The sequence below is a fragment of the Mytilus edulis genome, chromosome 3 (assembly GCF_963676685.1).
Source record: "Mytilus edulis chromosome 3, xbMytEdul2.2, whole genome shotgun sequence".
In the NCBI taxonomy this organism is placed as follows: Eukaryota; Metazoa; Mollusca; class Bivalvia; order Mytilida; family Mytilidae; genus Mytilus; species Mytilus edulis.
In genome coordinates this window covers 14,624,036-14,646,147 of record NC_092346.1, presented here as the reverse complement: position 1 = coordinate 14,646,147, position 22,112 = coordinate 14,624,036, and the positions used below count along the sequence as shown (strand labels likewise).

Here is a 22,112-nt window from a genome sequence, read left to right as displayed (position 1 = left end):
TAAGACTCCTCAGTGACGCTCAGATTAAAATAGTTAGAAAGAAAAACAAGTATAAAGTTGAAAAGCATTGAGGACCCAAAATTCCAAAAAATTGTGCCATATACGGGTAAGGCCAACATTTTCATATGTTAAGTTTATTAATTTTATACACAGATTAACATTTCTTTTGAAATCAACAAGAAATTTTGTTGGAACGATACCAATTCGTAACATAATTTTCATTTTCGTTCATTTGTCAACTGTGAAAAAATAAATCATTAGCAATAATATGATTATGACACCAAGGTTGTATAAAAATTAAGTCATTCTTTCTAGTGTTTGTTTATACCAATATTAAAGAGGTAAGTAGTAATCATTCCAAAATATAATCTATTTTATTCGTACAGAATATCAAGACCAGATCAATTAACAATCACAGAGAAAGAAATAGTTAGATTTGTTCATACCTATGGTATAAAGAATGAGGGTCCTAGTCCCCTGTATAATGGGTCAATATCGATATGTGTACCAGTCATATCAGATGACGGAATTACCATGATGACAAAGGAAATGATACAGGTAATTGAAAAGGTTAAATTTTGTTGCGCAATGGATCTATAGAAATCTTTCTTTCTGTCATATTAGATAAATAAAAGCGTATGATAACATGAAGGTTGACCCATGCTATTCTAGAGGTCTAAATTCTCCGTATAATGGATCTAAAAACTGTGTTTCACCAGGCGTATTAGAATAAGGAAAACGCATGATGCGAGAAGGTTGACACATGTAATTCTAGAGGTCTAAATCTCATTTATAATGACTCTATAAACAGCTATTCACCAGTCATATCACATTTAAAGCTATAAAATGCCCGAAATGGTCAATGTAAAACAATTAAAACAAGAAAAATAACGGTCTGACTTATAAACAAAACAAAATACAATAAAAAGCACAACATGAAAAGAAGTAATATAATTCAGTTGAAAATGGTTAAATTCATCATATCGGTAAACATCACAAAAACAACTAGCAAAAAAAAACCCAACACAAAACACAAAGAATAGATAATTAAAGTGCTTGCAGTTCCTGAGAGAGAGTTGTAAATACAAATTAAAACTATATAAAAAATCATATATCTAAGCCTTAAACTATTGCTTAAGCTACTCTTGATAATCTGATTCACGATATGATAAAACAATAAAATCTAATAGTGAAACTTTACTAAACGAAATTTAAGCATATATATATAAAAAAATAAAAAAATAAATAAATGACAAATTTTATGAACGGAGAAAGTAAGCTTAAGTTATATTACAGATATCAGGACATAGTTCTAAGATTACATGGCGTGTGGTTAGATTTGCAGGCGAAATAGTTAATGAAAAGTCAACACAAAGTCGAAGACGTAGAAAAACTGAACAGATGCTTAAGGAAATTGTAAGTAATATATATAGATTCCATCACTGCAACAAGTGTATTAAGATATTTCTCTACTCGAGACAGTTAAATTTTACTAATTGAAGCGCGAGGCTTGTCGAACTTTTAAAATGATTAAATTTAACTGTTGAGAGCAAGAAATATCGTGAAATACGAGTTACAGTGGTGAAAATTGTTTCTCTTTTATGATTTTTGTCCTTCATTTTCAAAGATTTGCAGAAAGGTTGTGTTCCATGTATGTGACTTCATCAGATATGGTTGCTTTTTTACAGGATGTCACAAAAGGAAATTCAGAAGAAATCAAGAAAATTTAACATCATCATTAAATTTCAACCAATAGTTTGCTGAGAACAGATATTTTATTAGTGATGAGAAATATTTTTCTCACTCTGCTCAAGTAATGTAAAAAAGTAAAAACATAAAATAGAGAAAAAAAATAAACAGCGTTCACTCGTTTACTGTTTTATTGCACATGTTTGTTTAATTTGAAGTTTTTAGTATCATGACATATTTCCAGATGTTTCGGCATCCTGTTACAGTTTGGTGTTATTTCTACTGTTCAAAGGATGTCTACCTTTGAAACCTTTACTGTAAAAATTTATTCTTTTAAGTGCGAACTGATTATTTCTTTTTCATAATGATAAGTTGCATCAAATTAATGCAAAATATTTTATAGCTTAATTGGTATCGTCGAACGTTTAACGTTATAAGCTACTTATCGGACGATGCGGTTTGAATGCCTATAAGATGACTCTCCGCCAGTGACCAAATGTTGTTAATGATTCTTACTGCTATCAAACTTGAATATTGCATAGCTGACAGAGTATATCACATTATCTTACCTCCTATACATTTCTAGGAATATGATTGGTTAAAAACAACCGCGTGGCGACCATTTATATTCAATATTAGGTTAGTAGGCGGGGCTTATTCCAATTTACCGTTAGTAGTGGTGTTACGTCCTATTATTAAAAAAAAAACGTTAAGGAAAAATCTTAAAGGTTTCAAAAGACGATACAATTGATGATGAACGATTGAAATAAATTCATAAAAAACATTTAAAGGTATCAAGTTGTTATTGTTGTTATTTGTTTTTGTATATACCAATGGAAGCAGGTCTTAAGCCTAACGGTATTGAAGAGTGGATCACTTTTATAGTTATAAAATGTACCAATAGACTCATCAGTGACGTTCAGATCAAAAATAGTTAAAAAGCCAAACAAGTATAAAGTTAAAGAGCATTGAGGACCAAAAATTCTAAAAAGTTGTGCCAAATACGACTACGGTAATCTATGTCTGGGATAAGAAAATCCTTAGTCTTTCGAATAATTCATTCTCTGTTAAACAGTTGATTTATAAAAAGGGCCATATAATTGATATTCATGTCAACACCAAAGTGCTGACTACTGGGCTAGTGATACTCTCGGGGACGAAACGTCCACCAGCAGTGACATCGACCCAGTGACTGGGATATGAAAACCCTTAGTATTTTGAATAATTCATACTTTTGTGAATAGTTGATTAATAAAAAAAAAAGACCATATAATTAATATGCATGTCAACACCGAAGTGCTATGCCACTAGTGACTAACCACTTTTTTAAGATAGTCGGTAAGATAAATTCGTTACATAGTGTGCTAGTGACCCAGTACGATATATATGGGGTCAGTAAATTCCATATGGGGATTCAAGCTTCGCTATCAACTAATGTGGAATTTACTGACCCCATATATATCGTATAATATTAGGTCACTAGCACACACTATCTAACTGATAATATGTTCCTTCCTAGATTTTGTTGAATTAGCCCAATACTTATAAAGTTAAGATTAACGGTATATCTATTTTAGTCATAGCCACCACCGAAACTGAATTTTTAAAAAGGGGTGGAAAAGAAAGTAAAATTACAACAACAACAAAAACGGCAAATTCAAAGAAAAGAAAACCAAATATTATTTCTTTAAGAAAATACAAATATATTTAGTGACTATTTCATGTCACGTTTTTAAGGGGATGGCAGGAGGTGAAAGCTTTATGACACATCATATATTATTTTTGATCTAAGTTATAAATATTTATATTGGATGATGGTTTTGTTAACGATATTTCTGTTTTAGTATTTATTAGTTTATTTCGAAAGCTGTTTTGTAATGTTTTATAACGTTTGTATTTATCAATCTTTCCTCAGTGATGGAGAACATTTTCCATGCTAGACACATGAAAACAATGTTTAGGTGATAAACAACATTTGCCATGCTAATCCAATGAAACCTATGTACAAGTGTTGGACAACATTTTTCTTGCCAGACAAATGAAACCTCTTTTTAAGTGGTAGACAACATTTGTTTTAAGGGGTAGTAACATTTGCTGTGCTAATCAAATGAAATCTATGTTTAAGTGATGAACATCATTTGCCATGCTAGTCAAGTGAACGCTATGTTTAATTGGTAGACAACATTTTACCACGTTTATCAAATGAAACCATTGTCTAACCGATGGACAATATTTACCATGTTAATCAAATGAAACAATTATTTAAGTGATAAACAACATTGCCATGCTTACATGTATCAAATAAAACATTTGTCTAAAAGAGGGGCAAAAGATACCAGAGGGACAGTCAAACTCATATATAGAAAATAAACTGACAACACCATGGCTAAAAAAAAGACAAACAGACAAAAGTACAGAAGACACAACATAGAAAACTAAAGACTAAGTAACACGAACACCATCAAAAACTGGGGGTGATATTAGGTGCTCCGGAAAGGTTAGATCCTGCTCCACATTTGGCGCAATGGACAATATACCATGCTACTCAAATGAAACCATTATTTAAGTGATGAACAATATTTACCATGCAAATCAAATGTAACCTATGTTGTAGACCTGTCACACAGTTGATTCGAGTAAACGTGCGATCATTGAAATAAAGATCGATTTATTAGAGAAAGACGAGATCGATACATTTGATGTTATAGTAAATATATTGAAAGAGTCACTTAATTTCACAAAGGTGAGTACAATGAACATTTACCAAATTATTGTGTATGCAGGTCTTTCGATGTATTGAACTTTATAGCTTTAAATGTGATTTTGATGTGTTTTGTCATTTGATTTTGCCATGTGATTATGGACTTCCAAATTGGATTTTCCTCTGAGTTCAATATTTTTGTGATTTTAATTTATTTTTTGGAAGCATTGCCTCATTTTTGCAAATTTAAAGCAGTGAGTGTTTAGGACAATAGAAGCATGTTAGTTGCTAAACAAAACGATTTCTAAGGATTTAAGGAATAAAACAATCGCACCAAAAAATCCAAAATATATATCCTGTTCCAAGAACAATTTTAAATTCCTTTTCCTAGAAAGTTATTTCAAAATAAATTATCCTGTTTGGATTGGTTGTGATTTATTTGCCATGAGTTTGAAGAGTAGAGGGGTAACACAGCTGATTGAAAATCGATACCAGGGTCAATAAAGAAATAGCCGGGTCATAATCATTTAGAATAAATGAAACTTTCAGGTGAAAATATCTATTAGAAAAAGTGAAATCTGTTAATAGTTTAAGTATTATACGGTTATAATTATCAAATTGCGTAATTGTGAATGATGATTTCAAATGGAACCTCTAAGTAGAAATATGTGATTAAAAAAGTTTAAAAAAAAAAAGAAAGGGGTAAGTCCATGAAGACTGACAAGGTCAACATTTTTGTAGTTGATTGTAAATATATATACAAGGGTAAACTTAAGAAATTAACAACAGTGTAAACATCACTTGCGTCCGAATCGCACATCAGGACCCATCTTTTCTATCATATCCTTATCTGCGCTAATCATGTAAAAATAAATATCATAACAATGTATCTTGCTATTTCCAATTAAAGTTTTTGTTTCAGGTGGCTGGTGTAGTTTATAAAAGTTTTGCTACACTAAAGAGTGAGAACAATAACAGACAATTTATCACCGTTACCAATTCTTCGATCACAGAAGTAAGTCCGGGTGCATATGCATGTAATTTGTCGTCGTTACCAATTCTTCGATCACAGAAGTAAGTCCGGGTGCATATGCATGTAATTTGTCGTCGTTACCAATTCTTCGATCATAGAAGTAAGTCCGGGTGCATATGCATGTAATTTGTCGTCGTTACCAATTCTTCGATCAGAGAAGTAAGTCCGGGTGCATATGCATGTAATTTGTCGTCGTTACCAATTCTTCGATCACAGAAGTAAGTCCGGGTAAATATGCATGTAATTTGTCGTCGTTACCAATTCTTCGATCATAAAAGTAAGTCCGGGTGCATATGTATGTAATTTATCATCGTTACCAATTCTTCGATCACAGAAGTAAGTCCGGGTACATATGCATGTAATTTATCATCGTTACCAATTCTTCGATCATAGAAGTAAGTCCGGGTGCATATGCATGTAATTTATCATCGTTACTAATTCTTCGATCACAGAAGTAAGTCCGGGTGCATATGCATGTAATTTGTCGTCGTTACCAATTCTTCGATCACAGAAGTAAGTCCGGGTGCATATGCATGTAATTTATCATCGTTACTAATTCTTCGATCACAGAAGTAAGTCCGGGTACATATGCATGTAATTTATCATCGTTACCAATTCTTCGATCACAGAAGTAAGTCCGGGTACATTTGCATGTAATTTATCATCGTTACTAATTCTTCGATCATAAAAGTAAGTCCGGGTACATATGCATGTAATTTATCATCGTTACTAATTCTTCGATCATAAAAGTAAGTCCGGGTACATATGCATGTAATTTATCATCGTTACTAATTCTTCGATCACAGAAGTAAGTCCGGGTACATATGCATGTAATTTATCATCGTTACTAATTCTTCGATCACAGAAGTAAGTCCGGGTACATATGCATGTAATTTATCATCGTTACCAATTCTTCGATCACAGAAGTAAGTCCGAGTACATATGCATGTAATTTATCATCGTTACTAATTCTTCGATCAGTAAAGTAAGTCCGGGTACATATGCATGTAATTTATCATCGTTACTAATTCTTCGATCATAAAAGTAAGTCCGGGTACATATGCATGTAATTTATCATCGTTACTAATTCTTCGATCATAAAAGTAAGTCCGGGTACATATGCATGTAATTTATCATCGTTACTAATTCTTCGATCATAAAAGTAAGTCCGGGTGCATATGCATGTAATTCATCATTGCTACCAATAATTCGATCATAGAAGTAAGCCGGGTATATGTGCATGCAATTCATCTTTGCTATCAATTATTCGAGCATAGAATAAAGTCCATGTATATTTGCGTGTAATTTATCGTCGCTTTCAATTCTTCGAGCATAGAAGAAATATTAAGCAAACGACTGGCTTGTTATGTCAAACTAGTGTGGCCAACTTCTTTCTTGTTTAGTCACAATTTTATATGTAAACGAGTTGCTTGTTTGATTACAATATCATTTACAAACGAATCGCTTGTTAAGTCATTCTATTTTAGGCAAACAGCTATTGCTCGAAGTTATTTGAATACGCATCAATATATTATCATTTATTACCATATTCATCTCTTCCTACAATTTAAGTCCTGAAAATATTTTACATATATATTCGATTAGTTTTATCAATGATATCTAACATATAAGTCATAAAAAAACTTCCCTTTATAATTACTCCTAACATGGTTATAAATAAAGGGTGTTCCATAACAAACTATGCAACAATTCAAATGAGAATACCCACCGCCTGGTTTACGATAAAACGACAAACAAACAAAAAACAGATAAAGGAACAGATACCAACCAACCCTATGATTAACAGGCTCCTTGCTTTGGGCAAACAATTGAACAAGCCAAATAACGTTTATCATGTTTATCACATCAGGAACATTACAGTAGTTATCGTTCGATGTGTTTGGGCTTTTGATTTTGCCATTTGATAAGGGATTTCCCGTTTTGAATTTTCCTCGGTGTTCAGTATTTTTGTGATTATACCTTTTACGTGATAACTTACAGGTTTCAAGTGAAATATTCCCTACAGAAGTAACAGTAGATACAGTAGAATCAAAACAAATTAGTATATGGATTAGTATTGGTAGCGGTGTTGTTGGATTAGTTGCGGGATTGTTACTTCTTGTTATACTGGCTCTAATACTAAGAAAGGTTAGTATTTTAGTAACAGTAAGTTTTTTTGTGACTAAATTAATTACCGGACTGAAATGACTTCGTTTTAAAAAATAAGGAGATGTGATATGATTGCCAATAAAACAACTATCCACAAACTAATGTTGTCTCAACTTGTTTTGTAATTAGGGATCATAAAAAGACTAAACAAATATGTGTCTGGTATTAAAACAAAAGCTAGACATTTGCTGCAGACCTGCGGCAAATATTTATATGCAAATACATCGTTCTTCTTGGTAATGCTGCAAAGTTGCAGATTACATGAACTACAATTTCCGAATTGCATTGTCTACACATTATTTTATTCAATTACCCAACAAATCATGAAAAATTTAAGTTGCATACATACATATGCATACATTTTACTTCGTCAAATGCCAAATTATCATAGCATAAGTAAATCCCCTTTAAGAAATAAGGAATAAGAATGTATTCGGAATAAATTTTATGTATACAGCTAGTTAAATCAATCTCATAACAAAAGTAAACTGAAACCTAATATTTAATAAGTAACAATCTAAACCTATGACGAATTTTTACTTATAAATGATGTAGTTGAAAACTAACAATTAATATTCAACAAAAAACGGCACCATGAATAATAATATATGAAATGGCTCGAATACCATCAATATAATTAAGCACGGAATTTGAAATCTTTAACTTGAAGGAATTTGAAGCTACCAATATACATGTCACAGGTCGTTTTTTGTAGTCGTTGCTCTTGTAAACTATAGAATGTTCAAAGATTTCTGCAATATAGCCGCGACCATTTCTTACACTCTGATTTTTCCTTCAATTTTACTGCAAACTTGACGCAAGCTTACAGCCAAAACATACCTTCATGCAAACATTATTTAAAGCTGCAGCAGGTCAATTACAGATTTTCATAAAATATTTCTGTAAATAGTTATCAAAGGTACCAGGATTATAATTTAGTACGCCAGACGCGCGTTTCGTCTACATAAGACTCATCAGTGACGCTCATATCAAAATATTTATAAAGCCAAACAAGTTCAAAGTTGAAGAGCATTGAGGGTCCAAAATTTCCAAAAAGTTGTTGCCAAATACGGCTAAGGTAATATATGCCTGGGATAAGAAAATCCTTAGTTTTTCGAAAAATTCAAAGTTTTGTAAACAGGAAATTTGTAAAATGACCACATTATTGATATTCATGTCAACACCGAAATGTTGACTACTGGGCTGGTGATACCCTCGGGGACGAAACGTCCACCAGCAGTGGCATCGACCCAGTGGTGTAAATAGTTATCAAAGGTACCAGGATTATAATTTAGTACGCCAGACGCGCGTTTCGTCTACATAAGACTCATCAGTGACGCTCATATCAAAATATTTATAAAGCCAAACAAGTTCAAAGTTGAAGAGCATTGAGGGTCCAAAATTTCCAAAAAGTTGTTGCCAAATACGGCTAAGGTAATATATGCCTGGAATAAGAAAACATAAGGCTGCTAAGTTTTTCGAAAAATTCAAAGTTTTGTAAACAGGAAATTTGTAAAATGACCACATTATTGATATTCATGTCAACACCGAAATGTTGACTACTGGGCTGGTGATACCCTCGGGGACGAAACGTCCACCAGCAGTGGCATCGACCCAGTGGTGTAAATAGTTATCAAAGGTACCAGGATTATAATTTAGTACGCCAGACGCGCGTTTCGTCTACATAAGACTCATCAGTGACGCTCATATCAAAATATTTATAAAGCCAAACAAGTTCAAAGTTGAAGAGCATTGAGGGTCCAAAATTTCCAAAAAGTTGTTGCCAAATACGGCTAAGGTAATATATGCCTGGGATAAGAAAATCCTTAGTTTTTCGAAAAATTCAAAGTTTTGTAAACAGGAAATTTGTAAAATGACCACATTATTGATATTCATGTCAACACCGAAATGTTGACTACTGGGCTGGTGATACCCTCGGGGACGAAACGTCCACCAGCAGTGGCATCGACCCAGTGGTGTGAATAGTTATCAAAGGTATACCAGGCTTACAATTTAATATGAAAGACTCGTGTTTCATCTACATTAAACTCATCAGTGAGGCTCAGATAAGAATAGTTAGTTATCAAAGGTACCAGGATTATAATTTAGTACGCCAGACGCGCGTTTCGTCTACATAAGACTCATCAGTGACGCTCATATCAATATATTTATAAAGCCAAAGTTCAAAGTTGAAGAAGCGTTTTCTTGTGTTCTTCCTTTTTTTTAATACTTTCTTGTAACATGATTAAACTGAAATACGGATGGCCGAAATTAGACAAGAACTACAACTATTATAAGACAGTTATGAATGTTTTGATTGAATATACACAATATCTGAATAATCAATTGAGCTATATGTATAATTAATAAAAATGTCATGTGAATCCTCATACAGTGTCCTAAATCTTTATTTCTCTTTTTACTATATAAAATATATTCATACCACGTAAGTGTTCACTTCTTTTTACTTAATAAAACAAAATGTCCCATAATTCCCTTAGTAGCATTACATTATAGATATTCACACGTACTTGCATGTACATAATTATTTTGTGCTAATTTCTTACAGTTTGGCTTTTTCAAACGACAAAAGAAAGAAGTAGTAGAAGAATGGAAACGTAAAAGTAATTATTATGAAAAAAGTAAATCTGAGAGAATTTCAAAGCTGGCGCCTGAATCAACAGCATTATAAAATAAGAAAACGAAAAATGTGCTTGAATAATATAACTGACTATTTGCTGATATAGACTTAAAATAGATAAAAACTGTTATTGTTGTATTATACATCAAATACCATAATAACAAACCTGATTTTGAACAATATCATTTTTTTTAAATTACCTGTGACAATGCAGGTTTTTTTGTGCTGTCCTAGGGTACTTTTACGTGTTTGTTTTTATTCTGTGGTTAGTCCCCACTTCGGTGTTTATATGAATACAATAATATTGTCATTTTTTTTATAAAATTACTGTTTGCAAGGCTACAAATTATGCTAAATACTACGGATTTTCTTGTTCCAGGTATAGATAAAAGTAGCCGTGTTTGGCACAACTTTTCGGAATTTTGGGTCTTCGGTGCTCTTCTACTCTGTACCTTTTTTGGCTTTCTTTACTATTTTGATCTGGGCGTCGCTGAAAGGTCTTATGTAGACGAATCGCGCGTATGGTACTTTTGATTAAATTTAGCATGTCGAAATGTCCTATTGTATTGTTTATTTGTTTATTTCTCTGTCCGTAATGTTCTTGCATTTAATTGTACTGTAGTCCTGTCATATGCTTTCATTTTAGTGTTTTTTTTAACAATGCCATAAAAGCGGGAGGTTGTCTAGTCGCAAAACTAGGTTCAAATAAACTCATCTTAGATACCAGGAATATAGTTAAAGAAAGTTATTCAAATTTTAAAAACTTTAACCACAAGGTGAATGTAATGTTTCCCTGCAGAAATCAACCCACCATTTTTTTTTATTGAAATGTCCTGTACAAAGTAAGGAAAATGGCAGTTGTTATCTCATAGTTCGTTGCATTGTCGTTTTTTTTTTTTTGGTTGCACTTCAGTACTTCTGTTGTTTCGTTGTTTTCCTCTTAAAGTTGATGTGTTTTTACCTCAGCTTTAGTTTGTAACCCGGATGTTGTTTTCTCTCAATCGATTAATGACTTTCAAACAACGGTATTCTACTGTTGCCTTTACAGATAATCCTATGTTGTTATCACTTTTTTGTCGCTTACTATACAGTGATGTTAATTAATATTTCATATTAATGTTATATTCAACATTGCCATGAAAGCATGAGGTAGGCATGCTACAAAACCAGGTTCAACCCACCATTTATTTCTTAAAATGTTCTGTACCAAGTCAGGAAAATGGCCATTGTTACATTATAGTTCGTTTCTGTGTGTGTTACATTTCAATGTTATGTTTCTGTTGTGTCGTTGTTCTCCTCTTATATTTGATGCGTTTCCCAACGTTTTAGTTTGTAACCCAGATTTGTTTTTTCTCAATCGATTTATGAGTTTCGAACAGCGGTATACTACTGTTGCCTTTATTCATATTATGTTGTTATTACAATAAAATCATGGACTATACCCTTGTATAAAATATACTATTAAAAACCTGGTTATAAATTGTTCCAAGAATACTACTATTAAAGTAAATAGATAGTTCATATAGTAGTGGAACAATAGCTTGAAGATGAAATAAATTTACACTTCAAGTTGTAAGGAGTTTTGTGCAGCTTCGGAAGCCACAGTACATAGTTTGAACTTTCATCGTGTTTGGTTCTGATTGTAAAGAGGTAACTAAAAGTTTGTGTGTGTTACAGATGTCATTTTCCGAGTCAGTTGAAATGTTGGTGAATTCGTAATTTCCCTTTTCAGAACCTTAATAGTAAATATACGTCAAACAATAATGCTATTGTTAGCAGCCTTATGAGCCGAAACAAAAACAAATTCCTTGGCGAATTATTCTAGCTTATACTAGTATTTGATACGAGAAATATGGCTATTGTGATTGTTATTAGGAGTAAAATGTTCTTTAAAATGTTGAATACGTATATCAACTATAAGAAGAGATACAAAAAACAATAAATTATTAAAAAAGGGAAACGAAAGACACCAAAAGATAATTCAAACTCAAAAGTAAAACAAAAACTAACTACACCATGGTATAAAGAGAAAAAAGGCCAAACAGACGAATAACAGTATACAAAATACAACATTAAATAAAGACTGAACAACAAGAACCCCAACAAAAAGTAGGGCTGACCTCAGGTGCTCTTGAAGGGTAAGTAGATGCTGCTCCACAAGTGGACCCCATCATGTTTAAATGTTCATTGATGTGTAATATGTTGTATTCTATACGAGTATAATGTTTTGTTACTCAAGAGTAATGATTAAGTTTGAAAAAATAATAACTTATAATCACGCCATCCACACAAAAGTTTTGAAATTCACACCAATTAAAACAAAAGACACTGTATAATAATATCTGCGTTTTGTATTGAATTCTGTGTGGTATAATTTAAAAACAAAAAAGCTGATTGTTAATTTAATAAAATCATAGATTCATTTGTACACAGTAGTATATATATGTACAACAATAAATTGCATAGCACTTTCATAATAAATAACACATTTAAATGTTGCATATTAATAATATTCTGATCCTTTAAGGTTAAACACATATTTGAAAAATTTCTTCAAACTGTCCACGTTTGGAAATTATATGCAGAAGATTGTTTTCATCATTAACATGTTTACATAGGGGGAAATTACTTATTTTTCACCTTCAAATGTTAAACACGTGTAATAGTATCATTAAAGGTTAAAGATTTAATACATATAATGTGTGAAATGGTTTTTAAATGTCTTTGACCATTACTTAAAATGCTAGAGACTGTTTTTTTTATTTATGTTTACGAAATAGAAGAGAATTTATGACTTTTAAATATCATTTTCATCTTGATATATCCTGCCATATTTGGTTAAACTGAACATGCCATAAAAACATGTGATTTAATTTTAAAATTCCCCAAAAAAGACCAATAATCAATTCATCAAACTCTAACTTCTTAACAACTCTCCCCCCACCAAAAAAAACCCCATTAAAAACAGTTGAGAAGCAAAAGCAAACAAAAAATAAGTTAAAACATTCTACTAATTTTATGCCTATCAAAAGGAGGTTAACGAAGTTATCTTCAAATTTTGTTTCTGTAAACATACAAAAAAGTTTGAAAATCATCTGTATAAAACAAGGTTTGCTTATGGTCACTTAAGAACAATTTTCTTTCGGCAAATTTTAAGTTGTCTCTCATTCTGAAGAGTTGTCATCCTTTGTTTGATATCATATGGGTAGTGTTTTACAAAATTTTGGTAATAAAGTAACCAGCAAAAGGAAAAACTAACTTATATGATTCAAGTTACAACATACAACTTCTTTCACGTCTGACAAGAAGCTACATATATGGAAGTGATAAATCTATCTTTTCAATATTAGCAGAAAACAGTTGCTTTATAACAACATCACAAGTAGAATTTAACACTTGAAAAACAAAAATAATCAAGTGTAAACAAATGGTGACTTGATATAAGTACTTTGGTAGCAATGTCCTGTTGAAACTTATGACATCGCACATTCTCCATTTATTATCACTATTATCAAGTTGGCATTTTATTAAAAAAAAAAATATCAGCAGAGAAATGATTATCACACATAACAAGGGTCAGCAGCAATAATAATCTGAAGGTCACTGGCAGTTATGTCAAACTGTGCCCAAACAGACTGTGTTTAGAAAAACAAAAATAATCAAGTGTAAACAAATGGTGACGTGATATTAGTACTTTGGTAGCAATGTCCTGTTGAAACTTATGACATCAAACATTCTCCATTTATTATCACTATTATCAAGTTGGCATTTTATTAAAAAAAAAAAATATATATCCGCAGAGAAATGATTATCACACATAACAAGGGTCAGCAATAATAATCTGAAGGTCACTGGCAGTTAAGTCAAACTGTGCCCAAACAGACTGTGTTTAGAATAAGTCTGATTACAGGGGATGACTCGATATTTTGGAAAATTGGCTATTCTTTAATTTCAGAAAATTACATTAGCGAGACAAAATAGATTTTGGACAATTTTATACAAAAAAAACATGAAATTTAATTTTTTAGCGGTATCAAATTGCTTTTGATCAGTAAACATTGAATCTGTCAATGAATACAAATCAGAAGACATAAATATCAACATTTGGTAACTCATAGTCTCTCAACAGAAATTATCAATGAGAACACCATAAATATTGCACTAAAATAAAGACAGCTTGGTTCTGTAAAACATTTACAATTTTAAACAAAAAAGATACAGAAGAAAAAATAAAACTAAAAAAATTTGACAATCAACGCATACCAATCTCTTGTATCCATAGCATCTATAGTGTAAATAAATTGTACGTTGTACATGTTTTAAATTTCATTTTTATTGGAAACATATTTTTTCGAAAACATTTCTTTTGAAACTGATCATCTAGATCAGAAAGTATACACTTTCATATTAAAGTATTATAAAAACTAGATTTGATTTTGCTTCAATAACAATGTAATGTAAAAAAGTTAACAACAATTCTATATATTTATAAAATCAACAGAGCACTATTACTAATCACAAGCATGCTGAAAGAACCTTTACATAGTCATTAGTGATATAATAAGTATAAACTATTTCATAAAAATGTTACCATGACCATAAATCAGTTCTTAGATTGTTGAAATTTATCAATCAACTGTCTTACCCAACCTCTCATGACAATCAGATTGTTCAAATCAATATTCAATTGGTCAAGTCTACTAGTGGACACGGTCGTAGACATCTCATCACTGTAACGATTTAGTGATGGAAGACGATAAGTGGCATCCGACATCTCCCTACGTAGAGAAGGTCGGTCAAACTCGGACAATCGTGGAGGTAACTCTTTATCAACACTTACACTTCTAGCTTGTCTTTCTTCACTTGCAGGACGACTAGATATTCGTAATTCTCTTTCAACACTTGAAGGTCTGCTATAGAATCTGAGTTCTCGTTCAACACTAGATGGGCGACTGCTGGCCTTAAAACAATTTGTATGCAAACTTTCCAGTCTTTTTTTAATAATAGCACCAGGTTCTCTCTGTTTTACCTTAGTTACAGGAATCGCAATAGGTTGAGTTTTCTCCTCAATTTTTTGTACATATGATTTGATAGGAACACGATTGGGTAATTTTAAGTCTGATTTCGTAGCATTTTGATCTGGGTCCATTTCACAATACACAGCAGAGTCACGAAAAGGTTCCCCATCATCAAAAGCAATGGAAAATTGTTTCTCGTAAATACTGTCTGTTGATGACAATGATCTTTTGATTTCAGATTTATCATCACTACTCTGGCTCCGAGGTGATTCATCAATATTATTACCGAAAGCCATATCGCCTTGTATAGAGAAAGCCGAGTCACAATTTTGAAGATGCAAGTTTTCAGATGCCTCCAAGTCTCCAACTTGAATATTTTCGGCAGGTTTTGTTTGCCCATTAACATCAACTTTATACTGATCACTTTTATCCTTTGGTCGAGTAAGAGACAGTGTTATGTCGATATAGGTAGGCTCCTGTTCAGCCATTCTTTGGCCGATGGAAGGACTACCCCAGTCACCAGCATGTAAAACTGTTTGTAAATTTGTACTGGTACCCTCCTTGGCTTTGTTATGAAACAAAGACAACAAACTTGATCTGGTTTCCTTAGGTTTTAATTTGTCATTATCTAATTCATTATCAGAGCTATCCCGATTGTCATATGAACCAGAACGTCTATGAGACAGTTTTTGTTTTAAATCATGTATTTTATGCTTCAGTGATCCCATAAAATTATCTACACCTGGCGAACCTGGGGCTGTATCTGTACTCTCGTATGAAGAGTTCGAAAAATTAGAAACACAAGAATCTCGTTTATTTTCTTCAATTTCTACAGGGTTATTTGTGACATTGGAGGGAAATTTTACCGAACTGACTGTTGATGTAGATTCTGAACGTTTCAAATAATCTTCCATTTCCGCTATAATCTGTTCATGGTCCTTGACCATTTGGTGATCATCACATAATGAAGGACTACTGAAATGTCGCAACGGATGTTTATGTAATGTCGATGTTGGGTTAGAATTCGATCTGTTTAATTTCGGTTGTGACTTAGCAACTTTTACAACGGGTAAAGCACCAAAATTAGGAAAATCGTTGAGTTCTTCTGAATTTAAATGATTGTCATCCAAGCAATTGTCTGATTTTGATTTGTCTGATGGAAAGTGTAAACCTTTAGACATATGTTTTATGAAATCTAAATGATTATCTCCCTTTTGTATCCTAACTGAGTTATCTCCCTGTAAATGTTCATGTTTTATTTGAGCCTGAGCTAAATCCATTGTTGATCTTGGTGGAGTACAATATTTATACAATTTTGGTCCAATGTCAAATCCATTTACAGGAAGCGAATTTCTATTGGCATAAACAAGCCAGTCCATTTTATCAATATCCCCTTCACACCCAATAGAATGTGTCCTTGTATGATTCTGTGGGACCACGAGTGTTGAGGTCTTCCGTTCCCACGGATCTTCGTTGATTATCTCCCCTGATTCAGCACCACATGATATAGACTTTTTAATCTTTTGTTTTTTAGGCTTATCAAATGGTGATGATACAAATGGTCGAGGTTTTGTTAATGTTATTGGTCCCACTTTTTGTGATAAACTTTCTGTTGATTTCCTGGATAAGTTTTCTGTTGATTTTTTTATGAAAGAATCGTGAAAAGCCGAAACAGAGTTATTTCTTCTCCTAAGATCTGGACTGTTATTTCCAGCCCTCTTAAAGTACATCTTTGTATCAAATATCCTCTTTTTCACCATTGAAGAGTTTTCCTGACTAGTGATTTCTTCACTACACTTTCTCTGTTTACGAAGTAACGGAGATGACGATTCTATAGTGTTTAATACCGGCATGCTAGAATAACGACTGTGTCGTGACAAAGACCCTGAATTTCCATTGCACAGTTTTTCCGTTTCACTCCTCATGAATTTATTGAATGTTTTAGGTGAACTTGAATTTTCAGATGGAGTTGATGGCGAAGAGAAGGAAAACTCCAGTCCTGCCGACTTTTTTGACGGTGTGTAAAATGCATCTTGTTCGTGACTGTTTGGAGTAATGGATTCCAATGTATCATTAGATACTGAGAGTAATGGTTTCAATTTGGTTGCACGTTTGAAACTTTTAGACCTCCTAGATGATGTTGGTGTTTCTTGTTTAACTTGTGAGGTATTCTCTTTGTCATCTAAGGGTCCAAAGTCCACAGATCTCAAAGGCTCACGTTTTAAAGCCTGCCTAAAACTAATACTCCTTCCAACTTTTGTCGGTGAGACAGATTTAGACACATGTAAAGTTGGCGTGTCTACATTGGAAATATTTAATATCTCCTGAAAAATACAAATATAACTGTCATTAATTCACTTTAAAATGATCAAACTCAATATTTTTGGTAACATTTAAAGATGAGGTGAGAGAAATGTTCAGAACATTTTCTGATTGATAGAATCATAATTATAATTTAAATTCATAGAAATAAGAATGAAGAAAACTGACCTGCTTTAACAATGGAACCTTTTACTTTTTTTTTTTACCTTTTTTATTGTGTGTTTTGCAATAATATAGGAAAGATATAATTTACCATTACAAAGCACACTTATGAAAGGCACTGTCATCAAACAATGTTTTAATAAAACAAAAATATTGATTCATGGAACATATTATATTCTAGTTTTGTTGGTTCCATTCTTTCACTGAATAATTTCAATCAAACTTCTTTTTCCTTAAAACTCACTTTTTATCAATTTTTGTCTATATTACTTAAAATTTAAAAATACAAATGTAGGAAGTCTGAAATTGATAATAAGACATGATGAAAGAGATAGGAAAACTTAAAGTATCTTTTCTTTAAAGGCTTCAAAAATTGGAAAATAAAATTACCTTATATAGATTTACAAAAAGAAATGCTTAATTACAATAAATAGTAAAATAAACTGGTGTATCAACTTTTTACCATTTCATTTAAGACTTACTGCTTAATTGTTAAATTATTTCAATGTTATTTTTAATATAAAATATTCATGCCATAACCATGATTTGTGAAAATATATACCAATTTGTAAAGATGCTTGAACAATTCAAAATGGCCGATGAAAATATAACAGCATGCATTTATGGAACAATCATAAAAATTCAAAAAGTTAAAATATAATTTAACTGGTTATTTCTTTTCAATACCAAAATTAGCCATGATCATCATGCTGATGAACTGATAAATTTTTTGAGGTAAACATAAGCCACAAGCCTGTTGAAAATTATGAGAGTAATGGTCAGAATTAAGTAATAGACAGGCCAACAGTGGATAAATTGTTTTAACAATCATAACATGGTAGAAACGTTCATGTTAATTAATGCTGGACTTGTTCTCACCATCAATCAAATAACTGTAACAAGTCCGAGAACAAATCGATATCTGAAACCTGCAAAATTTTCATATCAGTGTAGGGGAGATAACTCAGATAATTTTCTGACAAAAATTTAGAAATATTTCAAATACATGTATACAAATTGATTTCTAAACCTTGCAGACAATTGTTTTTTTATTTAAGAAAGCGACAGTAAATAAATTTTATCACATGTATTAATATTTTTTTTTATAACTTAAACTGAATGTGAATACTAAAATTTGATAAAAACCACTAAAACTAATTTAAAATAATGTAAGAATAAGAAGAAATACTAACTCTTGTACTAGGCGTGGATGGAGAGTGGGTCAAGGTTTTTCTTTCTGGAGGTGGACTCTGTAATAATAAAAAAATGTATCTGTAAAATGTGTCCAAAAGTTTGGAAGAAAAGAGGGGGATCATAACAAAGGCATATTCAAAACTCATAAGTCAGAGAAAAACTATCGTCAGGGCAAAAAAAGAAAATTTTGAACTTTCATTCTACATTGATACACATTTTATACCAAAAGTTGTCATTTGTAACTTTGAATATAGCTTTCTAGGAAAATAATATCAACACAGGCCACAGCATGAAAGTTGTAAGTATTGGTTACAAAAAGCTGGAAATTCAAATTAAAATACAATGTGTACACATTTGTCCTTTTATAAAATTAAAAAAAATAAAATATTTCACTTGAAAGCCTTCAGAATAACTAAAAAAGTCAAGAAATAAGTGTAAGGTGTATTTTTATAATTTATATATATAATACTTACAGATCTAGGACTCACTGATTCTGCCTAAAAAGACAATTAAAATGCAATTTTAGCTAAAAAAATGGCTTTACTATTGGTTAAATGAGATTCAGAATACCTTAACAGTGATGCTAAATGTTTAAGTAAAATTATCTTTTTAATGTCATTATTAATCTCTTTTAATATATATATTATATATATAATCTTACTTTCAATAATGTTTATTGTTATAAATAATAAATAGATATTCAAATGTATTGCTTAAATATTACTGTATGAATGTGTTGTATTTGTTGTAATTCTTGAAAATTATAAAAATAAAAAATTGGACATTTTCTTCATATTTGTATTGTTTCTTGTTTTATGATGCCATTTGGTCTTAGTAAGATAGCAGTCACATTGGCTATCCTACATCAAGACTTTGTTGCCCGTTAAGGATGTACTTGGGTGAGGTTAGGTGAAAATTAATAAATCAAGAATTTAAAATTGATACTATAAGCTGGTAGAGCATTCTTTAAGTATAAAAATAAGCTAAAAATATTGATAGGTCATGGACCTCCTTTTCGAGATATTTGAGATTTAAAATACGGCGGGAAAAGGTTGAATCGGACTTTTACCTTATATTTGCATTGGTATTATTTGGGTCCCAAAACAAAAGATCGAAAATCAAGAATCTTCCAAAATTTTGGTAAATAACCTTTCATGAGCCATTAAGTCTTATATGAAAAAATAAATGGGTGTTATGGGGCAAAATATTTTACCTAGTATTGTATTGTATTGAAAAACACCAAGGAGTCTGAACATTTGACATGAATTCCAAAACCTCACCTAAGTACATCCTTAAGGTGGTACCCAACACCTTAACTAAAATTAATTTGGCTTAAAATTTTGACAAAGTATTTACTTTGACACTTTAACAAAAATATAAAAAATTTAACAATTTTGAACCAGCCGTTTTGTCAGAAAAATTACACTGGTTATTTAGCAATTTGACAAACACCAATTTTGATCATTGAGAAGCTTAATATTCCTTTTACAACACAACGTCATTAAAACGTTAAGCTGATTTTACAGAGTTATCTCCCTGTAGTGTTAGGTACCACCTTAAGCAGCAATCAATCCATCATTAAATGACCTTACCCTTCTCTGGCCTTTCTTGCCTCTCTGTGGTTTAAGTAGATCGGTCAGTATAGCAGTCCCTGACTTCCTCCTCAATCTCTGCCTCCTCTCCAGGTACTCAGGGGCAGTCTGGTGAGAAATTCTACGGGAATCTACCGTAGAATACTTAGCTGCCTCTGAAATTCATTAAAATATATTTTTAATAGTGAGGAATCCTACAGGAATCTTGCGAAGCAAACATATACAATATATGTTTTATGCAGTATGATAAAAGGCATGTTTCAATCACAGCTTTTTTGGCATAGAATTATAAAAATTAATACCAATTTTTTTCTATTCAAAGCAATTTGCATATCATCCAAATATTCAATTGTGTCTAGATCTTTACGTATATCTTTTTTTTTAAATCAAACTTTTTATAAGTTCTAATCTCTGATGTTCTCTGTATTGAAATTTATGTTAAACATTAATAAAATAAAGTTTACCTTCTTCACGACTTTTACCAAGTTGCATTACAAGACCTTTGACCTTCTCGGGAATTTTCCCTTTAAAACTTTCAATAATTAATCTTTTTATTTCTTGGCACCATTTTCTCTTCGTGTCTAAATTTCTTGCCTAAAATATAAGAATATGTATGCATGTCTATCATGAATAATTTGTTTTATGTTCAGGCTAATCCGTATCAGATTCAAATTTTATCTTAAAATACAAAATTCACATAATATCATGACTGATTTTTAGGTAAAATTTTTAAAAGGAGATTTCTGTATTTCAATGGTAGAACACAATAAAAATTTGCTATTTCTTATAAAAAAAGTATACATTTGTCCTGGTTACCAATAACTACTTTGAAACTACTGACCTGTAAATAGTATTCATTTCTCCGGGTTACCAATAACTACTTTTAAACTACTGACCTGTAAACAGTATACATTTCTCCTGGTTTCCAATAACTACTTTGAAACTACTGACCTGTAAATAGTATACATTTCTCCTGGTTACCAATAACTACTTTGAAACTACTGACCTGTAAATAGTATACATGTGTCCTGGTTACCAATAACTACTTTGAAACTACTGACCTGTAAATAGTATAAATTTGTCCTGGTTACCAATAACTACTTTGAAACTACTGACCTGTAAATAGTATACATGTGTCCTGGTTACCAATAACTACTTTGAAACTACTGACCTGTAAATAGTATAAATTTGTCCTGGTTACCAATAACTACTTTTAAACTACTGACCTAATAGTATACATTTGTCCTGGTTACCAATAACTTCTTTGAAACTACTGACCTAATAGTATACATTTGTCCTGGTTACCAATAACTACTTTTAAACTACTGACCTAATAGTATACATTTGTCCTGGTTACCAATAACTACTTTGAAACTACTGACCTAATAGTATACATTTGTCCTGGTTACCAATAGCTACTTTGACTGACCTGTAATGTAATATAACCTTTGGGGTTATCGAAGGGTATGACTTGGAAACTCAATGGTTCCTTTGGTATACTCTCCACCAACATCAAGTTAGAGCACTGTAATAGAGAGAACAACATATAGAGAAAAGAATTTCAAGAGTAAAAGCAATACTGATGTCAATT

The 22,112-nt window shown here is 31.7% G+C and overlaps 2 protein-coding genes across 6 annotated transcripts in view; one reads left to right on the top strand and one right to left on the bottom strand.

Annotated features, from left to right (window-relative positions):
- Positions 1-11,561, top strand: part of LOC139515878 (integrin alpha-4-like) — a 45,826-nt gene extending 34,265 nt beyond the window's left edge. The window contains exons 16-21 of the mRNA XM_071305616.1: positions 387-558; positions 1,297-1,416; positions 4,304-4,432; positions 5,313-5,405; positions 7,425-7,571; positions 10,162-11,561. Of these exons, the coding sequence (XP_071161717.1) occupies positions 387-558; positions 1,297-1,416; positions 4,304-4,432; positions 5,313-5,405; positions 7,425-7,571; positions 10,162-10,284 (784 nt within the window). The 3' untranslated portion in view covers positions 10,285-11,561. The remainder of the gene's footprint in view (positions 1-386; positions 559-1,296; positions 1,417-4,303; positions 4,433-5,312; positions 5,406-7,424; positions 7,572-10,161) is intronic.
- Positions 11,562-12,621: 1,060 nt separating this feature from the next.
- Positions 12,622-22,112, bottom strand: part of LOC139515854 (uncharacterized) — a 66,960-nt gene continuing 57,469 nt past the window's right edge. For all 5 annotated transcript variants that reach the window (XM_071305585.1, XM_071305586.1, XM_071305587.1 and 2 more), the window contains 6 exons: positions 21,951-22,046; positions 20,986-21,115; positions 20,522-20,676; positions 19,403-19,426; positions 18,929-18,985; positions 12,622-17,575 (listed from right to left, as the gene is read on the bottom strand). In XM_071305585.1, the coding sequence (XP_071161686.1) occupies positions 14,837-17,575; positions 18,929-18,985; positions 19,403-19,426; positions 20,522-20,676; positions 20,986-21,115; positions 21,951-22,046 (3,201 nt within the window). In that variant the 3' untranslated portion in view covers positions 12,622-14,836. The remainder of the gene's footprint in view (positions 17,576-18,928; positions 18,986-19,402; positions 19,427-20,521; positions 20,677-20,985; positions 21,116-21,950; positions 22,047-22,112) is intronic.